The following is a 13,561-nucleotide window of genomic DNA, read 5'->3' as shown; positions in this document are numbered from 1 at the left end:
CACACTATTACAGTGCTCCCTTTTCTTCCCTAACCCTGGTTCTTTTCTGTACATTTTTCATGAGGATCATATTTCATTATACTCCATTAACCTTGGCTAGCATCTTGCTGAAAGATTTTATCCTTCCTCACAACTTTCAGTTTTCCTGTCTTCCTTCCTACAATTCAATTGATCACTGTAGAAAGATAGCAATACCTCAACACCATTTACCCATCCTTTCAGCCCCTGTATCTATCAGTAACTTCTGTAATATACCATTCCATTCAAGCATCTACCTTTACTGCTCAGAGACTCAAATCCTAGAAAAATACCATCTATTAAAATTATACTACCTTCTCTGTGTTCCCATCATCCTTACTAGTCCCTCCTAGAAAATATTCACCCCCAAATGTTCATACATCCTGCCTCCCCATGTATCTTTGAGTCATTCTTGGAAGAGATCATCTACCACAATCAGTCTCACTCTCAGTTTCAACAGTACATCACTAGAATATACTATGCCATCCATAATCTTCTCTCCAATTGTCCATTGCCCCTATGAATTATTCCTAGAATATATACCATCATGGTACACAATTTTTGCATCCATTCTCATTCCTGGAAGATGCCATGTAACCTTCTTCTCCATGATGTCCTAGTGACTCACTCCTAAAAGATATCAGTCCACCATGCAATATCTAACCTATCCTATCTTACTCAAGCCCTTAAGGGTGGTGCTAGATGATATGACAAATTCTTCAATCCTTCAATATCAAGTAGGTCATCCTGGATAAACACCAAAATGCCCTTTCTCTACTTGCCTTGCCCTCAGAGTCTCAGTTTTTCTTAGAAAATAGTGTATCTCTGTACCATCCTTCTTCCAGTTCCCTCACTTCCCTATCTTGTTTCTGGAAGTCATGAATCTCCAAATTTACATGCTTCCTACTTTATGCAAGTAGTAGTTTCTCCCAGAAAAAATCCCTCTAGTAACCATATCCATCATTCTTGTCTTTCCCTGTCTATACAGTTTCTGGAATATATCCCACCCAAAAGAAGCAAACAAACCAATCAACCAACAAGCAAACAAAAACACCCAATACATTCCTGCCTTGTAGATCATTTTGGGAAGACACCATCCCAACAGTGTCAAACTCTATTTCTCCTTCATGGGTATTACCATTTCCACCAAATCTATTCTTCCTTATCTTTCCACAGTCTTTATTACTCATTCCTTGGGTATATGCCCTACTCATCAAGATTCACTCACTATTCTGGGTCATTCCTAGAAGAAATTATAAATGCACACACACCACCACCAAAACCACCACCATCACTGCTACTATTCTTGTATCCACATTACCCTAAGTCATTTCTGAAATATACTCTTTTCTTCACAAAATCCTAAGGAGTAGGACACTTTTTGCTCATCATTCATGGCAGTGGACCATCATACAAAGACAAGACCACATATCTTGTCTTTCCTGATGAATTATACCTAGAAGACACCATCTTGGTTATATTTATACTCCTCTAAGTATTCAAGCCCATATACATCATCCCATGATAATACTATCCTTCTCCATTTTTGATCATTCATCCACCATAGCTACTTTGGACTATTTCAGGAAGACACTATCCTTCCATAGCAATCACTTCTTATGTTCTAACCTTGTCCTTTCCTAGAAGATCTACTAGTAACATACATGTTTTCTCAACATGTATCTTTTCTTTCTCCCTCAGGCTCTGTGGTTCATTCCCGACATATAGCATAATTGATGTATTGTCCAACTTTCCCTGGCTCAACAAAGGTTCCTGGGCTCATTTTTGGAAGCTTTCCTTCTATTACTACACATGTTTCAAGTGTTCACTTATGTCTTTAGAAACATTCCTGGAAGATATCATTCCACTTTTAATACCTGATCTTACTGATCATGGATCCTTCCTAAAATGTACTAATCTGCTACACAATCATTCTTTTCTATTCCATTTCTGATTTGCCCTTTCTGTCCCCAAATCTGAACCTATGAGTCATTCACAGAAGAAAACATTTCTCTCTTCTCCCTGCCTCCCTGTAAGCCTTCTTTGGCCATTTCTATAAGATACTACCACTTACGCTATCTATCATTCAGCTTTCTCTCCTGCCCTTGGGTTATTCCCGGAAGAAATATCACTTCAAACCATCCATCCTTTCTGTCTCCACAGTCTCTGCAGGTTCATTCATAGAGCATATCCTGATCATAATTTCTACTTTCTCATCTCCCAGATTCTCCCTACCCTCTAACTTCCCACTCCTCCAACTCCACATCTTCTTTCTCTCTTTCTTTAGAAAACAAAGAGGCAAAAAAAGAAACAAAGCAAAATTTCAAAGAAAAGAGCACAACATACACACACACAAAGGCCATAAAAATACAAAATTGAACTATAATATACAAGTAAAAAAAATCTAGTGAGACAGAAGAAAATGTCCAAACAAAGTAATATAAGACAAATCTACAAAAAATACCACTGTTTGCTTTGTGTGGTAATCTACTGCTAGACATGGCCTACTCTTGTGTGGTTTATAAAACTGTGGGTTCATTCTTAATTGATATACAGGAGCCTCAATTTCAATTTAACATATACTGAACCAAGGAATGATTTTTTTCTATCCTTAGAACAACTAAGATTCCCTTTGTTAGGTACTTCGCTAACACTACATAATTATGTGTTCAATGTTTACCTTGCCTGTTATAAGAATATACACTACATGAGGGTAGAAGTTAAATACTAACAAATTGACCACTATCCTTCAGTCAGTGTCTGACAGAGTGCCTTCACATAGTAGGCCCAGGATAAATACATGTTAACATGTATGTAAATATTATATGTATCAATTCAAATATAGGTAAAATAAATATAAGCATGTGCCACACAGCATTTTTATCTATTACCAATGCATTTATGATAGTGGTTCCATAATATTATACAGCCTACTAGTCATATTAGTTCATATACACTCTAGAAATATTTATCTATGAAACTGACTAATACCATATTGCTTAGAAGATATCCCTATCATTATAAATCATGACTGCAATAATAAACTATAAGTTATCAAGGTAATAGTAAATCCTAAGTAAAATCATTAAATGGTTTATATTTTCATTCATCCAGACTAGCCTCACATGTACACCAATAAGGAAATTACTTTTTAAAAATCAGTTTTATTTTAATTCTTAAATATAGGGAAGGGGGCATGCATACATAACACATTTGTTGGTTGCCCTTGGGGACCAAAACAAGGGGTAAGATCCCCTCTTGTTGGAGCGATAGGCAATTGTAAGCTACCCAATAAGGGTCTCTTGATAAGTAACACCCAAGCACTCTTTACCATTGAGCTATCGTTCTAGCCTCTGAGTTTTATTTTTTAAAAAATATGCTTACAAATTGTATAACATAAAAACATAGTTACCATTTTTTATTCAAGATATGACCTACTTTCTTGAGTTTTTGATTCATTTCCTGCTCAAACCTTCTGACTTTGTTATTATCATTATATTTCTTATATTTAGATTAATATTATATTTGGATTAATAATCTTAGATTATTATATTTCTTATCTTTCCCATTACTTAACAACACTACTATTCAAGACAGGATACAAAAGATCAGAGGGAAAGATTTTTTAAAAGACGCTTTTAAGCAGTCACATATACTTTGTCCAGCAGATTTTATCAATGAGCTCTTTCATGGTCATCTTATCCCATTCCTCAGCATGTCTTGCTTGCCATGGAGCATCAACAGGGATCTGCAATGAAAGGTCATACACTCATGAGTGAAGGAAACTGCCACCATTGCTCTACTCCTCTCCAGAGAAGCCTTCATGTTAACCTCTAAAAACTTGTTTCTTGGTGTTTACAGTTGGCTTGGAAGTGCATAGAGAGGTGAGATAAATCTGGAATTCTTAATGCCTTAATGCTGTTGTCAAACAATAGTAATGACAGCATTCATAACTACAGCATGTATAAATTTACTTGTAATTGGGATAATTATGGTCATTATTAATATCAATATTATTATTGGAAGACCACACTCATTTTTAGTCCCCCAATATACTTTGATGCAGAAAGTTCTTCTCTTCTTTACTATTTAAAGTGGCAGTGTAGATACATAACTGCAGGTAGATATTTAGTAGAAATGTCATGTATATGCTCAGAGGCATAGAAGTGAAGCTACCCAGGCAGTAGTATAAGCAAGAGTGGCTTTGAATTCAGGTTCCCTTGCTGCATAGTTTTGAATAAATTATATAAACACTTGGTATCCATTTTCTCCATCTGTCAAGTGGAAATCCTTCCAGGTTTTGCAGAGTTGCTGATTATACTAGAAGGGCATGTATCACTGGAAATTAGCAATGTCCACTGTGCCTTACAAAGATATTAATCAGTTTTATTCTTCAGCAATATGATACATGCAAACCAAACACACATTTTACCTCTTTTCCCATTTCATCCATTGTCCTCCACAGATTGTTATAATCCAAATATGCCAAGGGATTCCACACAGGTGGAAACGCACCACGAAATGGGTAAGTTTTCCCCTGGAACATAACAGACAACATCATAATTTAAAATGAATAATACTTATTTTTCATTTTTTTCAAAGTTTATTAAATTATAAAAGTTTCCATTTCCGCCCCTCCTCCCAACACCCTCCCACTCCCCCCACTCCCCCTCCTCCTCCCTCTCCATCCCTAAGAGCAGTCAGGGCTTTCTGCCCTGTGGGAAGTTCAAGTTCCTCCCCCCTCCCTCCAGGTCCAGGAAGGTGAGTATCCAAACAGACTGGATCCCAAAAATCCAGTATATGCAGAGGAAACAAGTCCCAGTGTCATTGTCAATGGCTTATGAATAATACTTTTAAGTTACTTGGCATCCTAAAACCACCAGAACCAGGTTGGCCTGAGATGCAGGTCTATAATCCCACAAGCTCAGGAAGTTGAAGGAGAAAGATTTCAAATTGCCTGTGTAGATACACATGAAGATCAGGTCAACTTTGGGTATCTTCTGTGATTGCTTTCCATCTTATTTTTTTAAGGAAGCATCTGTTATTGAACTTGCAGATCACTAGTTTGATCAGCCTAGCTGGCTTAGTTGGTAATTATGTCTCTAGGATCTGTCTGTTTCTGCTCCCCTAGCCTAGAATCTTAGTCACCACTGTGTCTGACTCTTTTTTTACCAGGGTGCTTAAGAACTGATTTCAGGTCCTCATGCCTGTACAAAACCCACCAATCCTAATCTAAAACATTTTCAAGCAACAGGATCTTCTACCACATCAAGGACATTTCTTTTGATGTAAATATATTTTACCTAAATAATCCTAATTTTAATAAGATTCCTAAAATTTCTCCCAATGTTGTATTAAGTGTTTTAAGTTTATAGGAAATTATAGCTTTGACTCATTTTTACTTATTAGGACAAATAAGTATATAAAGATAAAATTCATATTAGTGTAAATGCTGAAACCATAATAGTCTTACTAATATGAATGATAGCACAAATAAATGGAAGACCATCTTTAGACACATACAAGTCACATTTCAGACCAAGTCTTAAAGGTTTTCACAGGATAAATGAAGGCTAGCTAGGCTACTATGTCTGATATAAAGAGCCAGATTATTAGCAGTGTGGAACCACAAGCATTTACCAGTTTGGGTTGTTCAACAGCCATCTTTCTTTTCTAGATGTACCCTGGTTTCCTTTTGGGAAACTGCCACTCTTCTTTAGGTAAGGATCATGGTGCCAGCTGCCATTAAAAATAGGTAGAGGCTAGATTTTTCCCAAGTCCTGATCTAGCCCAGCTATGAGCTTGTGATCTGACCTTGGTTAATCACTGTTCAAAGATTTGACCCTGTAGTTAGTTCACCATAACCAAGTACAGAAGAAAGTGGATTCTCTTCACTAAGACAGCATGCCAAACATATACTTTCTGTTGTAAAGACCATGATTCTTGTCCCTAACTTGTCAAAGTTTTCCTGCTTTCTGTAGATTCTGAAGTGTGATGTTCCAGCCTCATAAATTCCTTTGTTACCTCAAATCAGTTGGTGTGGCTCAGTACTAAGATTTCTATTGTGAAGACAGTATGATATCTAAAAACCATTTAATTTACTTTATTGTGTGACATATACTATGCTAAGCAAAAACAAGGGCAAATAGAGGGTGGACTCTTAGAAAAAGAGAGACAGACTAGATAGGGTACTATCTGAAAGTTTAGTTCATTTAGTGGCTCCTCGGGTTCTTCATCTGCAGATTAAACTAATTGCAGATAGAAAGCATTAAAAAACTATCTATACTTAACATGAACAGACATTTTCCTGTTATTATTTCCTCAACAAAAATTATAGCAATTATTTAGCTAGAATTTACATATGCTAGATATTATAAGCAATCTAAAGTTGATTTGAAGTACACAGGAAAATATGAATAGAACATACGCAAATAACATTCCACTTTATTTAAGCACTTAGGCATCCCCAGATCTTGATTTTCATAGGAAATGTTGAAATCTATCCTCTGCAAATACCAAGGGCAATTATGGTTAAAAATAAATGATGTTTCAATATTCATAAAGCACAAATCTTTCCTGCTAGTAGAATATCTCAGGAAAACTTGATTTTTATTAATAAATATCTGTAGAAAGTCAACTGCAAGCACTGCATATTATCAAAAGTTGTGCCAGACTTTCAAAAAGGTTCAAGAAATAAATCCTGATTACCAAGGCAGAAGCATAAGGCATGACAGTATGTGCATACTCTCCCCACCCCCACAACTGAATAAGAAAACATGACATCCATTAAATGACAAAGAAGCAAATTTCCTTTCCACTAGCAAATTCAAATAACCTTGGTTGATTATGTGATGTGATTTCTTATCAGAAAATACTATGTTGAAATGCTACAATACAACATTTTGAGACTCCAAATCCTTTATCACTGTCATGGCCATCATCAAACATTTATTGAACTTTCTCCATGCCTGGCAGTAGCTGAAACTCTTTATATGCGTTATCTCATGTAATACTTGCACCAGCTCTGTGGGGGCAAGGACTACTAATATTTCCATTTTATAAATAAGGAAACTAAAGTCTAGTGACAACAGCTAGGAAATAGTATAAGGGTAATTTCCTCCCCCAAACTCTTCATAAATTGTTTTCCTCACTCCTACATAGTTGATGGAACATGGAGATAGGTTTGTTTTAGATACATTTTAAACTTTACTAATAAAATAAAAAAGCTCTCACATGAGAAACTTACAAATCTTCTCTATGTGTCTTTCTGTTTCTAAAGAGTAAAATACAGAGGATGAAGCACCAAAAGTGTGATTGCCAAGGAAATGTAGCCATCTTTGGGAAAGACTAACACATTTTCTAAAAGAAACAGACAGAAACATTCTACACAAGAAAAATGGAGAGGAGAGAGGCTGGACTTACTTGATAGCCTGGGGAGCTTCAGAATAGCAGGTTCTTTTTACAATTCTTCCCTAATTGAAATCTCAAAAAAAAACTGTATTTCTTCCATAAATGACTGTACTCAAACAATAGTCATCTGAAAAACTGATATTTGCTTTGAAAAAAAAAGATTTTGAGATAGGGTCTCACTATGTAGCTTTGGCTGACCTGGAACTCAACATGTAGATCAGTGGCCAAAAAGTACTTTAAAAAATATTCTCATTAATCATTTAATGAAGTATTATAAGTGTTGTATTACTAATGAAATTTTCCTCATAGAACACCACCAACTTGAGTGTGCTTACAAAAAGTTTTAAGGGCTTCCTCAATCCAAGTGTTTATAAACACACAGAGACCCAGAAAAGGTCAAAGAACAGGGTGAAGGGAGAATCTAGCCTGGCAATCTCCTTAATGTTGAAAGCCATAAATAGTCTAAAAGATGTAAACTTTTATCATGCTGATGAAGACACCAAGTAGTTTCCTCTTTAACAGTTTTGGCTTTTCTGTTTTCATTTTCTAGAAAACATAAATCTGCTACAAAAGCACACAGATGCTGCTAGGAACTGGGAACTTTAAGGCAACAGCCTCCTCCTTTCTCACAAACACCTAAAAGGGCTTACTTATCAATGGCTACTTCTAGATTACACAACTGGAGACTACTTTGACATGTGCGGCATACTGGAAGAGGCACTGAGAAAGTCTCCTGACTAAGGGAAACATGCAGAGGCTCTCTCAGTGTCCTAAAATGAGACTCCAGAATTTATCAGCAAGGTGTCAGCAGTTTCTCAATCTTAAACAAATTCTTTTCAAGAAATGACTTTATGACCTGAGAGTAAGGCAGGGGCTCTAAAATATTGCTTCTAAATGACTAATACTTTTAAAAATAAAAGGGAATAAAGAACCTAGAGTAGCAATTGTTCAGGTTATGCCTATATTCTGAAACCATACTATCTTTTCAAAATAGCTTTTACTGTCTGAAGGACTGAAACAGCAGAAATTTATGTTGAGTAGAATACAATGTTCCTGGAATCATTCTCCCAAATCTTTAAGTTCACTTGAGAGTCGCATCTTCAGTCTATCAATGTTCATAATAATAGCAGGTTATTAACAGGACATGATAGTTTGTGGCTGTCATGAACCACAAGATACACTGTTTAGTCTAAGCAAGTAGTACTTCCTGACTGGCACAAGGAAGAGTTTCTCTTCTTAATACTTTCATATTTTAGTTAAGCAAAAGGAAGTGAGGACAATCACAGTATTTTAAGTAACTGTGCAGGCTGCCAATAAGCTAATTCTTTAATCATCTACCAAATAAAGAGCTTCTAGACTGGTTTGGGAGCATGCCTTTACAACCTATATGAATTCCTTGGGATTTGTCTGTGTCACTGTTTTGAATCAATGCCTATAAGAAAAAAAAATTTATACAATTCATAATGCAGGAAATAAAGAAATCATTCTAAAAAGAAACCCATTAATTTAGATAGCATCATTTTATTGTTTTAAAAGTTAACAAAATAATTTTCTTCCTGTTTCTGAATGCAAGTAGCCAAGTTTTCCTCAAACATAAATAACTTCCATTTTACCTAGAAGCAGCTTTCACATTTAAATTGCCATTTTTCCCACTTTTCCTTGCTGATTTTCTTTTATGTTTGGTACTGAACATCACCACCAAAAACTCAGCCCATTTAGCTCACACTCTACCACTGAGCAAAACCCTCAAATCTACATCCTTCTCTTAATAATCATACTCAAATGGTGCTTATTTCTTCATATCTCTTTACTTCCTAAAATGTGACTTGTATCCCTCTCACTAAAATTCAGATTTTTCCCCCTCAGCTCCTTATAGCTAGATCTGAAGGCATGAATTTCATCCATCCCATTAGCAATTTGCTACATCCCATGCACTCCAATGAATTTGATTGTTTTTTTTTCAAATATCTACCTACTTTCCCAGGATTCTCTCCCCATTCTTTGATCCACTGAGTGTTCAGGGTCCCATTGTCAACCTTTTCGTTTTTCTCAACCCAACTATTTCCTATCTCCCTGACAAACTTATCTACCATCTGGCTTTGTTGTTATATTTACACAGTGTCATATTTTGCATTTTTATATCTCTGTTCCCACTGTTCAGGAGTATGAAATTGTAGTTTACATCTCACATAACTTCTGCATGTTTGTTCATGAACTGGTGTTTAACAGCTCCTCACCCCATCTCAAGATTTGTACAGCAACCAGTTAGCACAGTTGATACTTGGGTAGAGTAACCCAGAGTCTATAAAAAGAAGAATCACACTGAGGTATAAATGATGCTCTCACATCAAGATTGAAGAGACTTAAGTAAATGGTTAGGTGGTTCTTCCCAAGGGATTCTAGCTATTTTCAGAAATTTAAACCAAAGCAATTATACAATCGTAATTAGAATAAACACTACAAAATATATTTTGTAAAAAATAGAAACAATACAAGTTTTTCTCTAGACTTTTGGGTAATTTTAAAAATCACTGGCAGTGCAGCCTTTAAAAGTATTTCTCTCCTTTACAGATGCCATTAATTTAGGGCTAAAGGATAGTAAAGAGAAAAATGAAAATACTGGGAGGATGCACAGCTGTTTAATAGCCATATTAGCTAGCCTATCATTCACATACCTCATAATCCTGTGTAACCATGATTATATTCAAATTTAGAACATTTTATCCATCCTGTGTATAAACTCTTACTCTGTTGTAGTCATTCTCTGTCCTTCCTCACTGCATTTTTAAGAATTGCTGAACTATTTTTCAAAAGTTGGGGCAATATTTACATTTTCTGACAGTAATGTATGATGGTTCTAAGACCTCTCTGTCTTTATGCAATACTGTTTTTGTCTTTTTAACAATAGCTGTTTTAGAGGGTGTGGCGTTTTGTTATTGTTTTGGAGAAGATCTTGATAATGTAGTATAGACTACATTAGAGTCTATACTACATAGAGAATTAAATTCATGATTCTCCTGTCGCTATTCCCTGAGTGCTATGATTATAGCTATGTGCCTCCCCATCCAGATTCAGTTTGGTTTTAAATTGAAAAGCATTTACCCAGACTAGCTAGTATCAAACCCTTGACTCAAGTGATATTTACATAGGAGGATCATAAGTTCAAGGAGAACCTGGGCTATACAGCAAGATTCTGTCTCAAATAAAAAAATATTAATAAATAAAATTAAATCTTATAATACTTATGCTCATATTATTTTTTCTTTTGTTTATTCAAGACAGGGCTTCTCTGTGTAAAAGCCCTGGCTGTCCTGGAACTCACAGAGATCCATCTACCTCTGCCTCCTGAGTGCTGGGGATTAAAGGCATGTGCCACTAATTCCCAGTGCTTACATTATTTAAGTAGAGGTTACCATATTTCCACCATGACACTTCTAAATCACTAGCTCTGCTGCTTTATTAGTCAAATAATAATATGGCTCATACTGAAGACTGCACCTCTGTAGAACAATTTGCTATTTATTATTCTAAGCTTCCCTCAAAACTCTTTTGTGCCATCTATCATCCATCCATTCATCCATCCATCTGTCTGTCTGTCTATCTATGCACACTATGGATCTATCTGTCTGCCTGTCTACCTATGCACACTATGGATCTATCTGTCTGTCTGTCTATCTATGCACAATACGGATCTATCTGTCTGCCTGTCTATCTATGCACTCTATGGATCTATCTGTCTGCCTGTCTATCTATGCACTCTATGGCTCTAATACAGAGTCTTGCACATGCTAATCAAGTTCTCTAACACTCAACTGTATCGTCACCCTCAAAAGCAGTTTTATGAATTAATGAGTAAATGTACTGGAACAGCATGATCTGGAATGGTTATATTATTTCTAAACTCCAAAGAGGATTCTCTCTCCAAGGCTAAAAAGAAGGATAGAGTAGAAAGGAAGAAGAACAGATATAAAGTACTTGGTTTTAGAGTGAGGGGAAGGGGAGGGAAATGGGAGGAGGTGGAAATTTTTAATAAAAATTAAATAAATAAATAAATAAATAAATAAACCTTAAATGGCATTAAAATGAAAACTAACAAGTTACTTATTTCACACAGAATTCACCTCTCTACTGTTTAGATTCTATTAACCTTCATTTATGGGATTATTATTTTTATTATTTTATTATTATTAAAGATTTGTCCCCAGTGTCTTCCCATAACACAGTCTTCAGGTTCTATATACTAGGACCAATAAAGTATCATATTGTGATCACTTGGCTCTTTTGTGGGTAAATTCTTCCATAGAGCATTTGAGGGAGAATCTACCTACCTTATACCAAATCATACACAAACTTATAATGGAGTTTCATGTGTTTAAGTACTTGAATAGAACAGCTAAGAGGATACAAGGGCAAGCAATTACAAAAGGCAAGAACATTTTATTTGGGAATGTAGTCTTCATTAATCTAAACAATGTTGATTAATCATTAAGCTAGAATGAACAGTATTGTTAGAGTAAGTATTCTCAACCAAGGGAGAGTTTGTTCCCTAGGTATGTTTGTGAATGTTGGCAGATAGTCTTGATTGTTACAACTGGGCACAAGATGATGTTATACATCCTATAATGAAATGGGTAGCCCTCTAAAACAAAGAGTTACCTGATCTACAATATCAAAACTGAGAAACCATGCTGAACAGAGATATATAAACTGTGAATATCATAAAATGTTGTGGGTTCCAGCTCTAATCATCATCATTATAATCATCATCGTGTGCGTGTGTGTGTGTGTGTGTGTGTGTGTGTGTGTGTACAGGCTTACACACGCTACAGCATGTATATGGAGATCAGAAGACAATCTTTTAGAAGTCAGTTCCAGTAATCCAAGTTCAAATTAGTATTAGGCAGCAATGGCTTTTAATCACCAAGCCATCTTTTCAACCCCCACTGATCACCTAAACTCTTTTTACTTCTGGTGTGGGAGAATTGTCTGTATTCTGTCAATCATATTTTAATAAAACACTGATTGGCCAGGCAGGCAGTATAGGCGGGAAAGCCAGACAGGAAGTAGGGGTGGAGCAAAGAGACTGGGAGTTTTCTGGGACACAGGAAGCTCTCTCGCCACTCCTGCGCAGACCACTGAAGAGGCAACATGTAACTTGCCCAGCTGAGAAAGGTACGGAGCCATGTGCTAACATAGATAATGATAATGGATTAATGTAAGTTACAAGGACTAATAAGGAGCCTGACCTGATGGGCCAATCAGTTTATAACCTTATGGAGTCCTGTGTGTAATTTCTCTTTGGGATTTGCTGGCTGTTGGGGTACCGGGCGGGACGGAAACCCCAACAAGCCGGCCCTCATACTACAAATGGCGCCAACGTGTGGACAACTGTATCCACATAAAGCCTGAGACAGCTTGGGAAGTAATTCTAGAACAAAATAACAGCATTGCATGGTTTCTTGGTAGCAGCAATTTCTTGGGTCTGCTCTGCTTGCTAGAGGCAAGCAAGTGCTCTCATCTAAGAGAGGCTTCCTGACTCAGCTTTAGCTGCAAAACCTTGCAGCTCTTTTAAGAGGTCCTGCCACGAAGCACTTAAACGGTGTTGGTGAAAAGCTGACCGCATGCTTTTCAGCTTTCAGCCGTAGCAGGATAAAAGCTGCGCTGTTTTAAAATGCCAGCTTTCTGGGCTGTCCTGCCAGGGCAAACTCTGACTCTTTCAGGCAGGCAGTCCGACTGAGTGTGGTCTGTGAGCAGAATGCTGCAGCTTGCTGGCAAGGACCTTGAAACACCATAGAGTTGTGGCAGTGAACACAGCTCTGGCTGGTACCTCAGCCACGAGGATCTAGCCGTCAAAGCCACAGCTTTCATCCTCTTCTTAAAGACTCAAGTGGTCAGAAAAAGAGAGATATACAGTAAAGAGAGATTCAAAGAGGAAGAAAACCTCTAAATGGTTTACAGTATGTTAAAAATATATGCAGGATAAAAGTTAAAGTTCTTAAAGTAAAAAGAAAGAGAGTAGTTGGGTGTGGTAGAACACACCTTTAATCCCAATGCCTGGGAGGCAGAGGTACTTTGACCTCTGAGACTTTAAGGGACAGAGGTAGTTGACCTCTGTGACTTCAAGGTGTGGTAG

General features: G+C 36.7%; 1 protein-coding gene across 1 annotated transcript in view; it reads right to left on the bottom strand.

Moving 5' to 3' along the window:
- LOC125417829 (amine oxidase [flavin-containing] A) overlaps positions 1 to 13,561 on the bottom strand; it is a 72,592-nt gene that overhangs the window by 19,197 nt on the left and 39,834 nt on the right. The window contains exons 4-5 of the mRNA XM_048461379.3: positions 4,451 to 4,555; positions 3,675 to 3,766 (exon numbers count right to left, since the gene is read on the bottom strand). Of these exons, the coding sequence (XP_048317336.2) occupies positions 3,675 to 3,766; positions 4,451 to 4,555 (197 nt within the window). The remainder of the gene's footprint in view (positions 1 to 3,674; positions 3,767 to 4,450; positions 4,556 to 13,561) is intronic.

This window comes from Myodes glareolus, chromosome X (assembly GCF_982192425.1).
Source record: "Myodes glareolus chromosome X, mMyoGla1.1, whole genome shotgun sequence".
Classification (NCBI taxonomy): domain Eukaryota; kingdom Metazoa; phylum Chordata; class Mammalia; order Rodentia; family Cricetidae; genus Myodes; species Myodes glareolus.
Note: the sequence above shows the minus strand (reverse complement) of the source record. Positions and strands in the feature narration are given on the sequence as shown.